We start from the raw sequence: 13,587 nt of genomic DNA on the forward strand, positions 1-13,587 counted from the left end.
GATGGTAGGCAGCACTGATGTGGGGCACTGATGGTAGGCGGCACTTAAAGTAGGCTGTACTGATGGGCACTGATGGTGGGCAGCACTGATGGTAGGTGGCACTGATGATGGGCACTGATGGTAGGCGGCACTGAAAGTAGGCTGTACTGATGATGGGCTCTGATGGTAGGCGGAACTGATGTGGGGCACTGATGGTAGGTGGCACTGATGTGGGGCACTGATGGTAGGCGGAACTGATGATGGGCACTGATGGTAGGCGGCACTGAAAGTAGGCTGTACTGATGGGCACTGATGGTGGGCAGCTCTGATGTGGGGCACTGATGATGGGCACTGATGGTAGGCGGCACTGATGTGGGGCACTGATGTGGGGCACTGATGGTAGGTGGCACTGATGTGGGGCACTGATGGTAGGCAGTGACATCCCGGGGGGGGGGGGGGGGGTAGTGTGCGGTAGGTAGTGACATCCCGGGGGGGAGGGGGGCTGCACTGGCTCCGCGGACAGGTAAGTTGTACAGCCGCCGATCCCCCAAGACGAAGAGCGGACAGCGACGCTTAGAAGCTGGAGGTGGAACTGCAATTGGAATCGGCTCCTCCGGGGCGCACAGCAGGCACAGCGCGGATGCGGTTTTTCACTGCATTTGAATTCCAGCTGCCTGGCACGGGTACCGGTGTGCTCAGTATGGAGGGATGGCGGTAGAAGGCGGGGTGCCGGTGGGGTGTCGGTCCCTCCTCCCCGGTGTGCTCAGTATGGAGGGATGGCGGTAGAAGGCGGGGTGCCGGTGGGGTGTCGGTCCCTCCTCCCCGGTGTGCTCAGTATGGAGGGATGGCGGTAGAAGGCGGGGTGGAGGTGCTGCTCCGGGACGGTTGGTACACAGTTGCGGGGAAGTTGTCGGAGGTCTCCCCGGTGCTGAGCGCGGACCGGTCCGGGGACAACGGGGTGACCAATGGATCGTTCCGGGGCCCCTCCGAGCCCCCCCAGCCCGAGGCCATCGCCAACCAGAAGCAGACGGTGCGGGTGGTGGAGCCGGGCGGGCTGGGGATCCATGAAGGGGGACGGGAGAACAAGATGCCCGTCCTCATCTCCATCATCTTCCGCGGGCTGGCCGCCGACCTCACCCACTCCCTCTGTCACACGTGGGAGGGCGGGCAGGGAGGTCACCCTGGAGGGTAAGTACCACCTGTGACATGGGATGGTGGGCATGTATATGTAGGGGACATGGGGGGGTAAGTACCACCTGTGACATGGGATGGTGGGCATGTATATGTAGGGGACATGGGGGGGTAAGTACCACCTGTGACATGGGATGGGGGGCATGTATGTGTAAGGGACATGGGGGGGTAAGTACCACCTGTGACATGGGATGGGGGGGCATGTATGTGTTGGGGACATGGGGGGGTAAGTACCACCTGTGACATGGGATGGGGGGGCATGTATGTGTTGGGGACATGGGGGGGTAAGTACCACCTGTGACATGGGATGGGGGGGCATGTTGTCATGGAAATTTTGTATTGTTGGTCGAACTTTAAATGTGTCATATATTCGTGTTATTCATATGTCTCTCGTGTGACTTAATTAAAGCTCTGAAGGCTGCAGTTGGGCCATCCATGTACAATGTATGTATTACAGTACTCAGCTCGGTAATGGATGAGATGGCGGATCTGCGCTTATAGACCGGCGTGTATACCACCATTCGATGCGAATGCCGCTGGCAGTAGACCGTGGGCCTGTATCCACATATCAGCAGCATAGTACCACATGGACTCCGTGCCGCAAGGCGCCAAGCGGTGTGAACTCCACGTGTAGGCTCATGTATATCTTACAACCCATTACCAACCTGAACTGTATCCGGATGGATGTGTTTTAATAAAGATCGTATCGGGCCCATCCAGGTACAGACTGATGTTTAGCTCAGGGAATACTTGTACAAAGGATTTACATACCAATAGGAGCTAGTAGGACAGGAAATATGACCTCAGAAGGCTCGGGGGGGGGAAGGGGAGGAAGTCTGCTGACCTCAGAAGGCTCAGGGGGGGGAAGGGGAGGAAGTCTGCTGACCTCAGAAGGCTCATGGGGGAGGACCAGTGATAGATAATAGGAAAGGCTATGCTCCAATCGGAATGTACATCCTGTGTATAGGCACTCCCCATTGCATTGTTCGGTGGGAGGGGATTGACTTTATTCATGTGGGGGGCATGTGTGTATTTGTAATAAAACCGGGGGCTGAGTCTGAAGCCGGCCCTGATGTGAATTGCAACACCATCCTTAGAGTGTCGTGTGATCATTCTAGGGTAACGGAGCTCCATCATCCACATTTCAACAGAAGCTAAAGTATTTGGAGGGGCAGGAATCGTGTAGTTTGGCTGCAGTCGTGGTAAGTGAGATTCGCACAGCTTTATGGGGGATTTCTGCGCATCCAACTGCGAGTACTCACAGTAAGGAGAAATTCGTTAAAGCGAATTTCCAAGACAATGTATGTGTAGGGGACATGGGGGATAAGTACCACCTGTGGCATGGGATGTGGGTGCCATGTATGTGTAGGGGACATGGGGGGGTAAGTACCACCTGTGGCATGGGATGGGGGGGCATGTATGTGTAGGGGACATGGGGGGGTAAGTATCCCCTGTCACATGGGATGGGGGGGCATATATGTGTAGGGGACATGGGGGGGTAAGTACCACCTGTGGCATGGGATGGGGGGGCATGTATGTGTAGGGGACATGGGGGGGTACGTATCCCCTGTCACATGGGATGGGGGGGCATGTATGTGTAGGGGACATGGGGTAAGTACCACCTGTGGCATTGGACGAGGGGGCATGTATGTGTAGGGGGCATGGGGGGGTAAGTACCACCTGTGGCATGGGATGAGGTGTCATGTATGTGTAGGGGACATGGGGGGGGTAAGTACCACCTGTGGCATGGGATGGGGGGGCATATATGTGTAGGGGACATGGGGGAGTAAGTACCACCTGTGTCATTGGACGGGGGGGCATGTATGTGTAGGGGACAAGGGGGGGTAAGTACCACCTGTGCATGCGATGGGGGGCATGTATGTGTAGGGGACATGGGGGGGGGTAAGTACCACCTGTGACATGGGATGGGGGTGCCATGTATGTGTAGGAGACATGGGGGGGTAAGTACCACCTGTGCATGTGATGGGGGTCATGTATGTGTAGGGGGCATGGGGGGGTAAGTACCACCTGTGGCATGGGATACGGGGCATTTATGTGTAGGGGACATGTGGGGGTAAGTACCACCTGTGACATGGGATGGGGGTGCCATGTATGTGTAGGGGACTTAGGGGGTACGTACCACCTGTGACATGGGATAGGGGGGCATGTATGTGTAGGGGACATGGGGGGTAAATACCACCTGTGACATGGGATGGGGGGGCATGTATGTGTAGGGGTCATGGGGGGGTAAGTACCACCAAAGGGATGGGGGTGTCATGTATGCGTGGAGGACATGGGGGGTAAGTACCACCTGTGGCATGGGATGGGGGGTGCCATGTATGTGTAGGGGACATGGGGGGGTTAAGTACTGCCTGTGACATGGGATGGAGGGGTGCCATGTATGTGTAGGGGACATGGTGGGGTAAGTACCACCTATGGGATGGGGGGAATATATGTGTAGGGGGCATGAAAATGGGGGGCATGGGGGTAAGTACCATGTATGATAGGGGGGTGCCATGGTATTGGGGGCTCTGCCATGGCAGAGTCCTATTCTGCTGCCATTGGAGGGGGGAGGGTTGCCACAGCAATGGAAAAGTTTGATGAGGGGGAGTGGCCCCTCAGTCTACTGTGAATACTGTATACCATGGGGGGGGGGGGGGGGAACCTGGCATGGCAGAATCTTTTTGGGGGTCTTGCCATGGCATTGGGGAAGTCTTACCCAGACGGTTATGCCATGGTAAAGTCTGCTTTGAGTAACATACACCAGTGGAGGATTTGGGGTCCTACCATTGTAATGGAAGAGCCTTGCTGGGTGGCCCTTCCATGGGAAAGTCATCTTCTGGTACCTTTGGGGGGGGGGGGGGGTGCCATGTCATTGAGGTGGGGGACCTGCCATCAGCATTGGGAAAGTGTTATTGGACTGGGGGTCCTGCCATGGCAAAATCGTATTCTATATACCATTGGAGGTCTGGCTGTGCCAATGAGAGAGTTCCCTTTGGAGGCTCCGCCATGGAAAGTCTTCTCCTGTATGTCATTGGAGGTTGGAGTCCTACCATGGTAATGAGAAAGTCTTATTGGGAGGTTCTGCCATGGAAAAATCTCTTTCTGGTGCTGCTGGGGGTCTTATTTTGGGGGTCCTGCTATGGGAAAGGCTTGTTCTGTATACCTTTGGGGGGGCCGGGTACCTACCATGGCAATTGGAGAGTCTTATGTGGGGTCCTACCATAGCAAAGTCTATTTTGAATACTGCACACCATGGGGGGGGGGGGGGACCTGTCATGGTAAAACGGTCAACACATGTACAAAGGATTGCAGATGAACGTTTGACAATCTACTAGTGTATAGCCAGCTTTACTGCTCTCCAACCAACCAGGTTGGATGGGTTGACTGCCTTCTTCCTCATCTCAAACAATGGTTCTTCCCACCACGCTGGCTATGATGTGGCTGCAGGATGCCTGGACCACCATTTCCAAATATATATAGAAAACAATGCCTTCAGTTACGATCTCTTCTACAGGAGGAGGGATGCCCGCCCCCCTCCCCCGCCACCAATTCCTTTCCTGGGCTCTCTCATTCCATTGGGGATCCTGGGACCGCTCCAACCGGCAGCACCGACTTCAATACACACAGAGAAAGGAGCTGATGTAGTTCCTCCCTCTCTGTGGGATCACAAAATGGAAGCAACAAGGAGTTTGTCACTTTTGGTTCTGGTTCTGTGTTTACTGGGCAGTTGGCGACCAGCTACTGTGCTGACCCATATGTGTCTGATCAGCTGCATTGGAGGCCAGAGGAGAGATCTGGGGTCTGATAGAGCCAGATGTCTCCATAAAGAGGACCTGTCATAGCCCATGCTGTCACAAGGGATGTTGTCCCCCCCCCCCTTCCCCCCCGTGCTCATATGCAAATGCATACACATATGTAAGTCCCGCACACATATGTAAATGGTGATCACACCATACATGTGAGGTATCGCCACGAATGTCAGAACAAGAACAATAATTCCAGCACCAGACCTCCTGCATCACTCTAAACTAGTAACCTGTAGAGGCTTTTAAAGTGTCACCTGTGGAGATTTGTAGGTCCCGTAGTTTGTAGATGTTCCACGAGTGTACTGCACAGTCTATTCCAAATCAAAACAGAAAGAAAAATGTTTCAAATTTGTTATTACTTTACAAAAAGTGAAGAAAAAGGAATATTTGGCTGTTCAATAAAAACCATGACCTCTTCAAGTATTTGGATGTGTTCAATCTGATCCATGATCCCTGGTATGCGATAAATAGGCCCAACACCGTAGTATGAGAAACATCCCCATATCATGATGCTTGCACCACCATGCTTCACGGTCTTCACAGTGTACTGTGGCTTGAATTCAGTGTTTGGGGGTCGTCTGACAAACTGTCTGCAGCCGATCCAAAAAGAACAATCTTGCTTTCATCAGTCTACAAAATGTTGCCCCATTTCTCTTTTGCCAGTCAATGTGCTCTTTGGTAAATTGTAACCTCTTCAGCACACGTCGTTTTCCCAACAGTGGGACTTTGCGGGGACTTCTTGCAGATAGCTTGGCTTCACATCGGCGTCTTCTAATTGTAACAGTCCTCACAGGGAACGTCACACCTTCTTTCATCACCCTGGAGCTGATCATTGGCTGTGTCTTTGCCATTTTGGCTATTATTCGATCCATTCAAATGGCAGTTTTCTGTTTACTTTCACGTTTTGGTTTCCATTTTACAGCATTTGAGATCATTTTAGCTGAGCAGCCTATCAGTTTCTGCACTTCTTTATATATTTTCTCCTCTCCAATGAACTTTTTAATCAAAGTACGCTGTTTTTCTACACTTTGTCTGGAATGAGCCGTTCCTCAGATTTGTAGAGATATATTATATATAGAGGTATATTCCTTTCAGCAACACTGGCTATATCCATATGAACGTCCAACCTCCAGGAGCCACAATATACCGGGCAGAAAACAAACCTTCCTCACAAATTCACTATTCAGTGTCTCTCCAAAGAAAAGCCAAAGGGATCTGCAATAATGTTCTGCCATAAAAAATGTTCTTTATTAAAACCCGACCGGTACTTACATAATAGGAAGAAACAAGAGCGACAATCATACAAAACGCACTCATATCTACATCTCATTGGTTGGTTTGTATTCCCACAGATGGGGGGCCCAGTTTTTATTTCTGGGGCCTGTTTGTTGCCACCTTAGGCAGACTGTAATGGTTATTATATGGGATTTATTTTGTTATTATATACAGTACATGTTGTTCCTTAAAGCAGTTAGGGTGGATCCTGTCATCTCTAGGTGCATGGAGTACACTCACAGTCCTAGAAAGCTGGACTCTAAATACAGATATGAGAAATGTTTTCCTGTCAGAAGATTTTTATTTCTGTTTATCCATTGCTGGGATTTACACAGCTCTGCCAGACAGCACAGCCAAGCAGACAAGACTACTTACAGTTAGGAAATACAGTGGTGTCCTCTGTTCATCCCCAACCGTCTGATTGGATGGTGAAACAGCAGCAGCAGACTGATTAGGTCATCTCTTTGCTCTCTTCTCCTGTCAGTATGTTCTATGTTGGTACATGTGCATGCAGCACACCTGATTGGCTCTCGGTTCTGCCCCTTCTTCTTCCAGTGCTGCTGCATAGTAAGAGGCTGATACCAAATCAATTTCAGGCACTTCCACTAGTGGCGTTAAAAAACACACATTTCCAGATGTATTAACCCCTTCCTGTCGGATGTATGTATATATGTGGCAGCACAGAGATTGGCCGTATTCTGTGCCTCCACGTATACACATACCTGTTTTGTGTTGGCAGCATGCCCCCAGCACTCTGACAGCACCGTCACTGACAATTGGAAGCTGGTAGGATGGGCTTCCAATTATCTAATCATCCAATCACAGTGATCACATGGTGCGGAAGCTGAGCAAGCAGGTAACGATGCTCCGGTGTTGCGATCTCTTAAAAGGCTGGGAAGAAGGGGTTAATGAATACAGAGTTGCATTCATTTGTGTCTGTTATATCTGTCTGGAGATTAGTCCAAAGATGTACAGTTTTTATTCAACTGTGTGTGGCAAAATATCCTAAAAATCCAGAGCTATGAACAGGGGATTCTAAGAAGATCCTGGGATTTCCCGCTGTAAACGCATGTGTTCTGTATTGCAGACATCTAGAACTGCATTCACCTGATGCCAAGCATACTGCGGTGCTGCGAGCAAAAGATCCTGCGGCGGCCCAGACCTGGTTCAACACAATTCACGGGGCGGTGACGGAACTTCTTCCCAAGGTGATGGCCGAAGTCCAAACTCAGCTGGGAAAAAACGGAATCTCTGGAAGTCATGAAATTCGGCACATGGGCTGGCTAGCAGAAAAGGTCAGTTTGTTGTGTCTTTGGCTTTATATTGTTTATCTCACGAGCTAAATGACCACAAAAATGTCTCATCTGAAGTCCCTTTAACCCTTTTCCGCCTACTCCGGTGTCCTTGTACAAAGTTCTGAGTGCCTGGGAGGTGGGAAGATTTTCGATCATGTGACTACTGTGTTTTGCTGTCATAGTGGTCACATGATCAGGAGTCGTTCCACCGGCTATGGATTATTAGTGAGGGCCGAGAGCTGTCTGTGACAGCCCAGTGTCTGTGCTGGGAGCTTGCAGTGAGCTTGTTCTCAGCACAGAAACATTGGCTGCCCAACAACGCACATGTGTTGGTGTTAAAGCCTGCCCTTGTGGCTGCAAATATGTGTTATTTGGGTGACAACAGGTTAAAGTGGAACTGAACCCCCCCAGGTTTAATTTTACTCTAAACCCCCTCCTCCCTTGTGTGCTGGGGTGAACTTAAATAACATACCCAGCCATCAACTGCAGCATTGCCCTGCAGTAATCTGCTGAAAGCGGAACCCACAGGGCCTTGTGCCGCCATCATTGGAGCCAGCTTTCTCTTCCAGGTCCTAGCAAGCAGCTCCCGATGACACTCCACTGCGCATGCACAGCGTATTGTACATAGCCCCAAAGCCACCTGGGACACATGATGTTGGTATCCTAGGGGGCTTCAAGTGGGGTGGGGAGGATTTCATTCTTACCTAAGCAAGGAAGGCAGAAGCATGGGGTGTGTTCTCCTAAAGAAAGAAAGAAGTACAGGAGTTGGACAAAAATATGGAAACACTACATGATTTGCAGGTGTGAAAGTGACGACATGGTTTGCGTTGAAAGCGGAAGTGACGTAACATTCTTTTGCTTCCGCTGTGTGATGAGACACCTAGCTAACAGGTGGAAAGCCTCACTTCCATCATTTACTGCGTGCGCAGCTAGTAATACGGAGTCATGTCAGAGCTTACTGAGCTTCAAAGAGGGCAAATTGTTGGTGCCACTTAGCTGGTGCCTCTGTGACTGGATTTGCCAATTTATTTGCCGTGTTACGAGGTACAATATCAAAGGTTATGGCGGCATATACAGTTTCTGGGAAAACGATGTCTGGGCAGCCATATCTTGGTATTCTGCAGGTCCCATTGTCACCTTGAAAGATAGTCACTGCCAGTGACTATGTACAAATTTTGGCCGACTATGTGCACCCCATGGTGCAGACATTGTTTCCCAAAGACCGCGCCATTTACCAAGCTGACAATGCTCTGAATTCACACAGCTGGCGTTGTCAAATCACGGTTTGGCAAGGATGCAGACAAAGTCTCACACCTTCTCTGGGCGCCGCAGTCGCCGGACCTCCATATCATAGAGCCATTATGGTCAACGAGATTTAGGCTCCAGTTTTCGCCTCCGGCATCTCTGCGAGAGCTGGAACGATTTGTGTATGAAGAGTAGTATCAGATTCCATTATCCACCACCCAAGACTTATATTTGTCAATTCCCAGGAGAATTCAGACCATCTTGGATGCTAATGGCAGTCCAACACTATAGGAGCTAATGATTTCGTTCTTTTACCTAGTGTTTCCATAATTTTGTCCAACCCCTGTAACTGGGACTGAAGGTTCGTGTTAAAGTCTTAGTAGTTTGACGTCATCGTGTTCTTGCTCTATCTGTTTAATGTGCTGATTGTCTGCTTGTTATTTGGGTCCACTTTAAACTATGATCAGTTACTTAGGCGGAGACCTTTCTCTGCCACCTACTGGAATTTGTCATTTCTGTGCAATGTATGCGATTAAAGAGGGGACTCCGTATGCAGCTTTCATTGAATGTTGCCACTTAACAGCAAGCACTGAACACATCAAATATGCCACAGTCTCCTGGGAAGTGTAATTAGTTGGTTTGTTTGAATTTGGGGTTTTACTGTTACACTTAGGAATCGGGGGAGGCTGAGGATAGGGCCACTGTAGCTGACAAGCCCCCTTTGCCAGTCACACTCCGTGAACAGGGGATTGTGGCAGCTATGCTGTGTCTGAGATCAATGTTAGTGACGCCCACTAATTGGGCATTCGTCGGGGAGGAGCAGAGAAGCTGGAGATTAAGGAACCAAAAAGAGATTTACTTCACATTTCAATACTGTTTCATTGGAGAAGTGAATACAGGCATTTAGACATGCAAGGATGGATCTGTATTTATGTTTTTAATTCCTTCAGGAGTTAATTTTTTAAGGCCCAACACTGAAAACACTTTTTAGTCGGTTATTGTGTACCGAGAATACTATCTCTACAGTCACTGACCTTACATTTTCCAAAATACAATATTTTCCCCTAAAGCGGGCCTTTAACGTCTTAAGGGGCCATGCACGGTGCTTACAAGAAGGTGTCCGTTCCGATATTGGGGGCACGTGTAAAGGTAAAGGTACTCTGGGCTCTGATTTGGGTCACGCCGTTTACATCGTTCTCTGGGGAGGTACAGTAGTAAGTGTAGATGGTGAGACGACTTGTTCAGCTGAGCCAATGCAGATTTAATGAGCATCACACTTGTTAGCGTTGGCGGTTGGATTGGCTGGATGTCCGTAAAGACAGATGCATCCAGTGAATGCTTCCTGTTAATATGGAAGATGGACAGTCTAGGTGTTGATAGACATCGTTTATGTATTTACTTTGTACAGTTATTGTCATTTGCTTTTTATGAACATGTAATTTCCAAAAACTTTGCCCATTTATAACAGTCCCTGAGCGATTTCTCTGCTCCTTTTTGTTATGTTTCCACAGAAGTTGAAGCAAATCTAAATCCGAGAACAAAATCTTTTCCAGTTTACCAATCTTTAGATTTGGTGGCTGCCATTGTTTTATGTTTATTAGGATTATCTAGTTTTTATGTTAATCTGGTAATCATGTTCACTTCCTGTCCTAGGGTGACAACACTCAATGTACTATATCTATTGTAATGTTTGGGGGTTGTTTAGCTCAGGGTAGCGCTCACCAGCAAGTAGAATCCACACCAGAAATTGTTGTTTTAGAGTTTCTTGGCCCACTTTTATTAAAGAAAAAAAAAAAGTCCATACAATGTATGTTTGCCACATCAACAGAAAACAACCAATCCAGCCTCCTGGCTTGTACTTGTAACAAAATAGTTCTTCAGCCTCCTGGCTTATGTACAGCAGTTCTGCTCAGGCCTTCCACTATAGACCCTCGTCAGTCCCCCATAGACCACTTCCTCACCAACACTGTCCACACAGCTGGCAGCCCCTTGCTGCCCTGATCCTCAGGCTCTGGACTCTGTCCTTTCCAATGCACATATGCACTCCTCTGGATTCTCCCTTACACACACCTGGATTCCTCGGGAGGATAGAGCCCAGAACCCTGGTCCTGTCTCTACAAAAAGCCCAGAACCCACCTGCATAATCAGTGTTCTGGCTATTCCTAAAATCTAGTCCCAGGATTGCAGATTTCTTCCCACCAAGATCACTTTGAAATTTCCAGGCTCCAGGTCCCAAAATGGACCTTTATGGAACAATGAAGAAACTGAAAAGCCAGTTTCCTCTGCATTACACAAACTCCCTGGAGCCCCTTAACCTGCCTTGTTGAGGATCCTGGGTAGCATAATATCCTTTTACCAACATGACAGATCAGCGCACTGTCACACTATGGAGAGCAGCATTGTCACCCTAGGACAAGAAGTGTGTCAGGGCTACAGAACAAACACGTGTCGGCTTGTGAGCTGCTATGTGAGTAATAAATCTTACCAAGTGCTGATTGTGAATCGCCTGCACCTAACACATGCTCATACTAGTGTGTAAAAAAACAAAAAACCACAATGTGCCGCGCTTCACTTCAACAATAATATGTGTATCCAATCACTAATATTTCTAATGCATATCTAAATATATAAATGAATATAAATATATGTAATTGTGCATCCAGTTACTATTAGTTATATATCAAAATAAATGAAAAAGTGAATGAACCAATGATGATTGTCAACAACAGTGTCCATATGATTGTTATAAGCAGTCAAAAGAAAAATCCAAATATGAGTTTCTTCAAACGTGCAAACTTTGCTTTATCGTATAATATCCCGTGCTTCTTAAACAGTATTTGGTGCGAATAACTTGCATAAACGTGCTCCCCCCCCGGTTGTGCTCTCACCTCAAATACAGTTGCAAGAAAAAGTATGTGAACCCCTTGGGATTACGTGGAGTTTTGCATGAATTGGGCATAACATGTGCTCTGAACGTCATCTAAGTCACAGCAATAGAAGAACACAGTCTGCTGAACATAATACTACACAAACATTAGATGTTGCCATGGTTTAATTGCACATAACATGTAAACATTCACAGTGCAGGGAGGAAAAAGTATGTGAGGCCCTAGCTTAATGACTTCTCCCAGAGCTAATTGGAGCCAGGAGTGAGCCAACCTTGACTCCAATCAGTGTGATGATATTGGATGTGTTGCTGACAGCTGTCCTGCCCTTAAAAAACACACACCTGTTTTGGGTTTACTGGTTTCAAGAAGCATTGTCTGATGTGAACCATTCCTTGCAGAAAAGAGCTCTCAGAAGACCTACGATCAAGAATTGTTGACTTGCATAAAGCTGGAAAGGGTTACAAAAGTATCTCCAAAAGCCTTGATGTTCATGTGTCCACGGTAAGACAGACTGTCTACAAATGGAGAAAGTTTAGCACTGTTGCTACTCTCCCTAGGCGGGGTCATCGTGTAAAAATGACTGCAAGAGCACAGCGCAGAATGCTGCATGAGGCGACGATAAGGAAAACATGAAACAAGAATGGAGTACATGGGAGGACACCACGGAGGAAGCCATTGCTGTCCAAAAAGAATATTGCAGCACGTTTGAAGTTTGCAAAAGAGCACCTGGATGTTCCACAGCACTACTGTCAAAATATACTGTGGACAGATGAAACCAAGATTGAGTTGTTTGGGGAGAACACACAACACTATGTGTGGAGAAAAAAAGGCACAGCACACCAACATCAAAACCTCATCCCCACTGTAAAACATGGCGGAGGGAGCATCATTGTTTGGGGCTGCTTTGCTGCCTCAGGGCCTCGACGGATTGTTGTCATTGATGGGAAAATGAATTCCAGAGTTTATCAAGACGTTTTGCAGGAAAACGTACGACCATCTGTCCGCCAACTGAAGCTCCGCAGAGGATGGGTGATGCAACAGGACAATGACCCAAAGCATACAAGTAATTCAACAAAACAATGGCTGCAACAGCACAGAATACGCCTTCTGGAGTGGCCCAGTCAGAGTCCTGACCTCAACCCGATTGAAATGCTGTGGCATGACCTTAAGAGAGCGATTCACACCAGACATCCCAAGAATATTGCTACACTGAAACAGTTTTGTGAAGAGGAGTGGTGCAAAATGACTCCAGATCGTTGTGCAGGTCTGATCTGCAACTACAGGAAACGTTTGGTTGAGGTTATTGCTGCCAAAGGAGGGTCAACCAGTTATTAAGTCCAAAGGTTCACATACATTTTCCTCCCTGCACTGTGAATGTTTACATGTTATGTGCAATTAAACCATGGCAACATCTAATGTTTGTGTAGTATTATGTTCAGCAGACTGTGTTCTTCTATTGTTGTGACTTAGATGACGTTCAGAGCACATGTTATGCCCAATTCATGCAAAACTCCACGTAATCCCAAGGGGTTCACATACCTTTTCTTGCAACTGTATATGAACAAACCGTTTAAAGTCATATAGCGCTTGTGTCCCTTTAAATGGACCAAAGTGTGGATGGGACGTTATCCTGCTGTTTGGGGTCCTTCTCCACTCAAACAATAAACTCCCCTTCCACGGTGGTTATTATAGAGGAATACATCAAATCATAGTGTATTACCCTTTAAAAATCATTTTTATTAATAAAAGTAATGCACTCACATGTACTCTATGTTAAAACTGCTTTGTGCACAAAATGTGTCCTCCAGAACTTTTTCCCAGGTGAAAATCCTAAAATTGCCAGCTGGTGTCAGTATGGTACCATCGAGCATCGTGAGGAGCTTTGACGTCATGACGCTGGATGGA

General features: G+C 48.0%; 1 protein-coding gene across 1 annotated transcript in view; it reads left to right on the forward strand.

Annotated features, from left to right (window-relative positions):
- The first annotated feature begins 823 nt into the window (after positions 1-823).
- Positions 824-13,587, forward strand: part of LOC149450370 (beta-1-syntrophin-like) — a 49,815-nt gene continuing 37,051 nt past the window's right edge. Inside the window, exons 1-2 of the mRNA XM_089692006.1 lie at positions 824-1,167; positions 7,342-7,549. Of these exons, the coding sequence (XP_089548132.1) occupies positions 824-1,167; positions 7,342-7,549 (552 nt within the window). The remainder of the gene's footprint in view (positions 1,168-7,341; positions 7,550-13,587) is intronic.

This window comes from Staurois parvus, unplaced genomic scaffold (assembly GCF_062004578.1).
Source record: "Staurois parvus isolate SC_StPar_1 unplaced genomic scaffold, SC_StPar_1.0 ptg000575l, whole genome shotgun sequence".
Taxonomy (NCBI): domain Eukaryota; kingdom Metazoa; phylum Chordata; class Amphibia; order Anura; family Ranidae; genus Staurois; species Staurois parvus.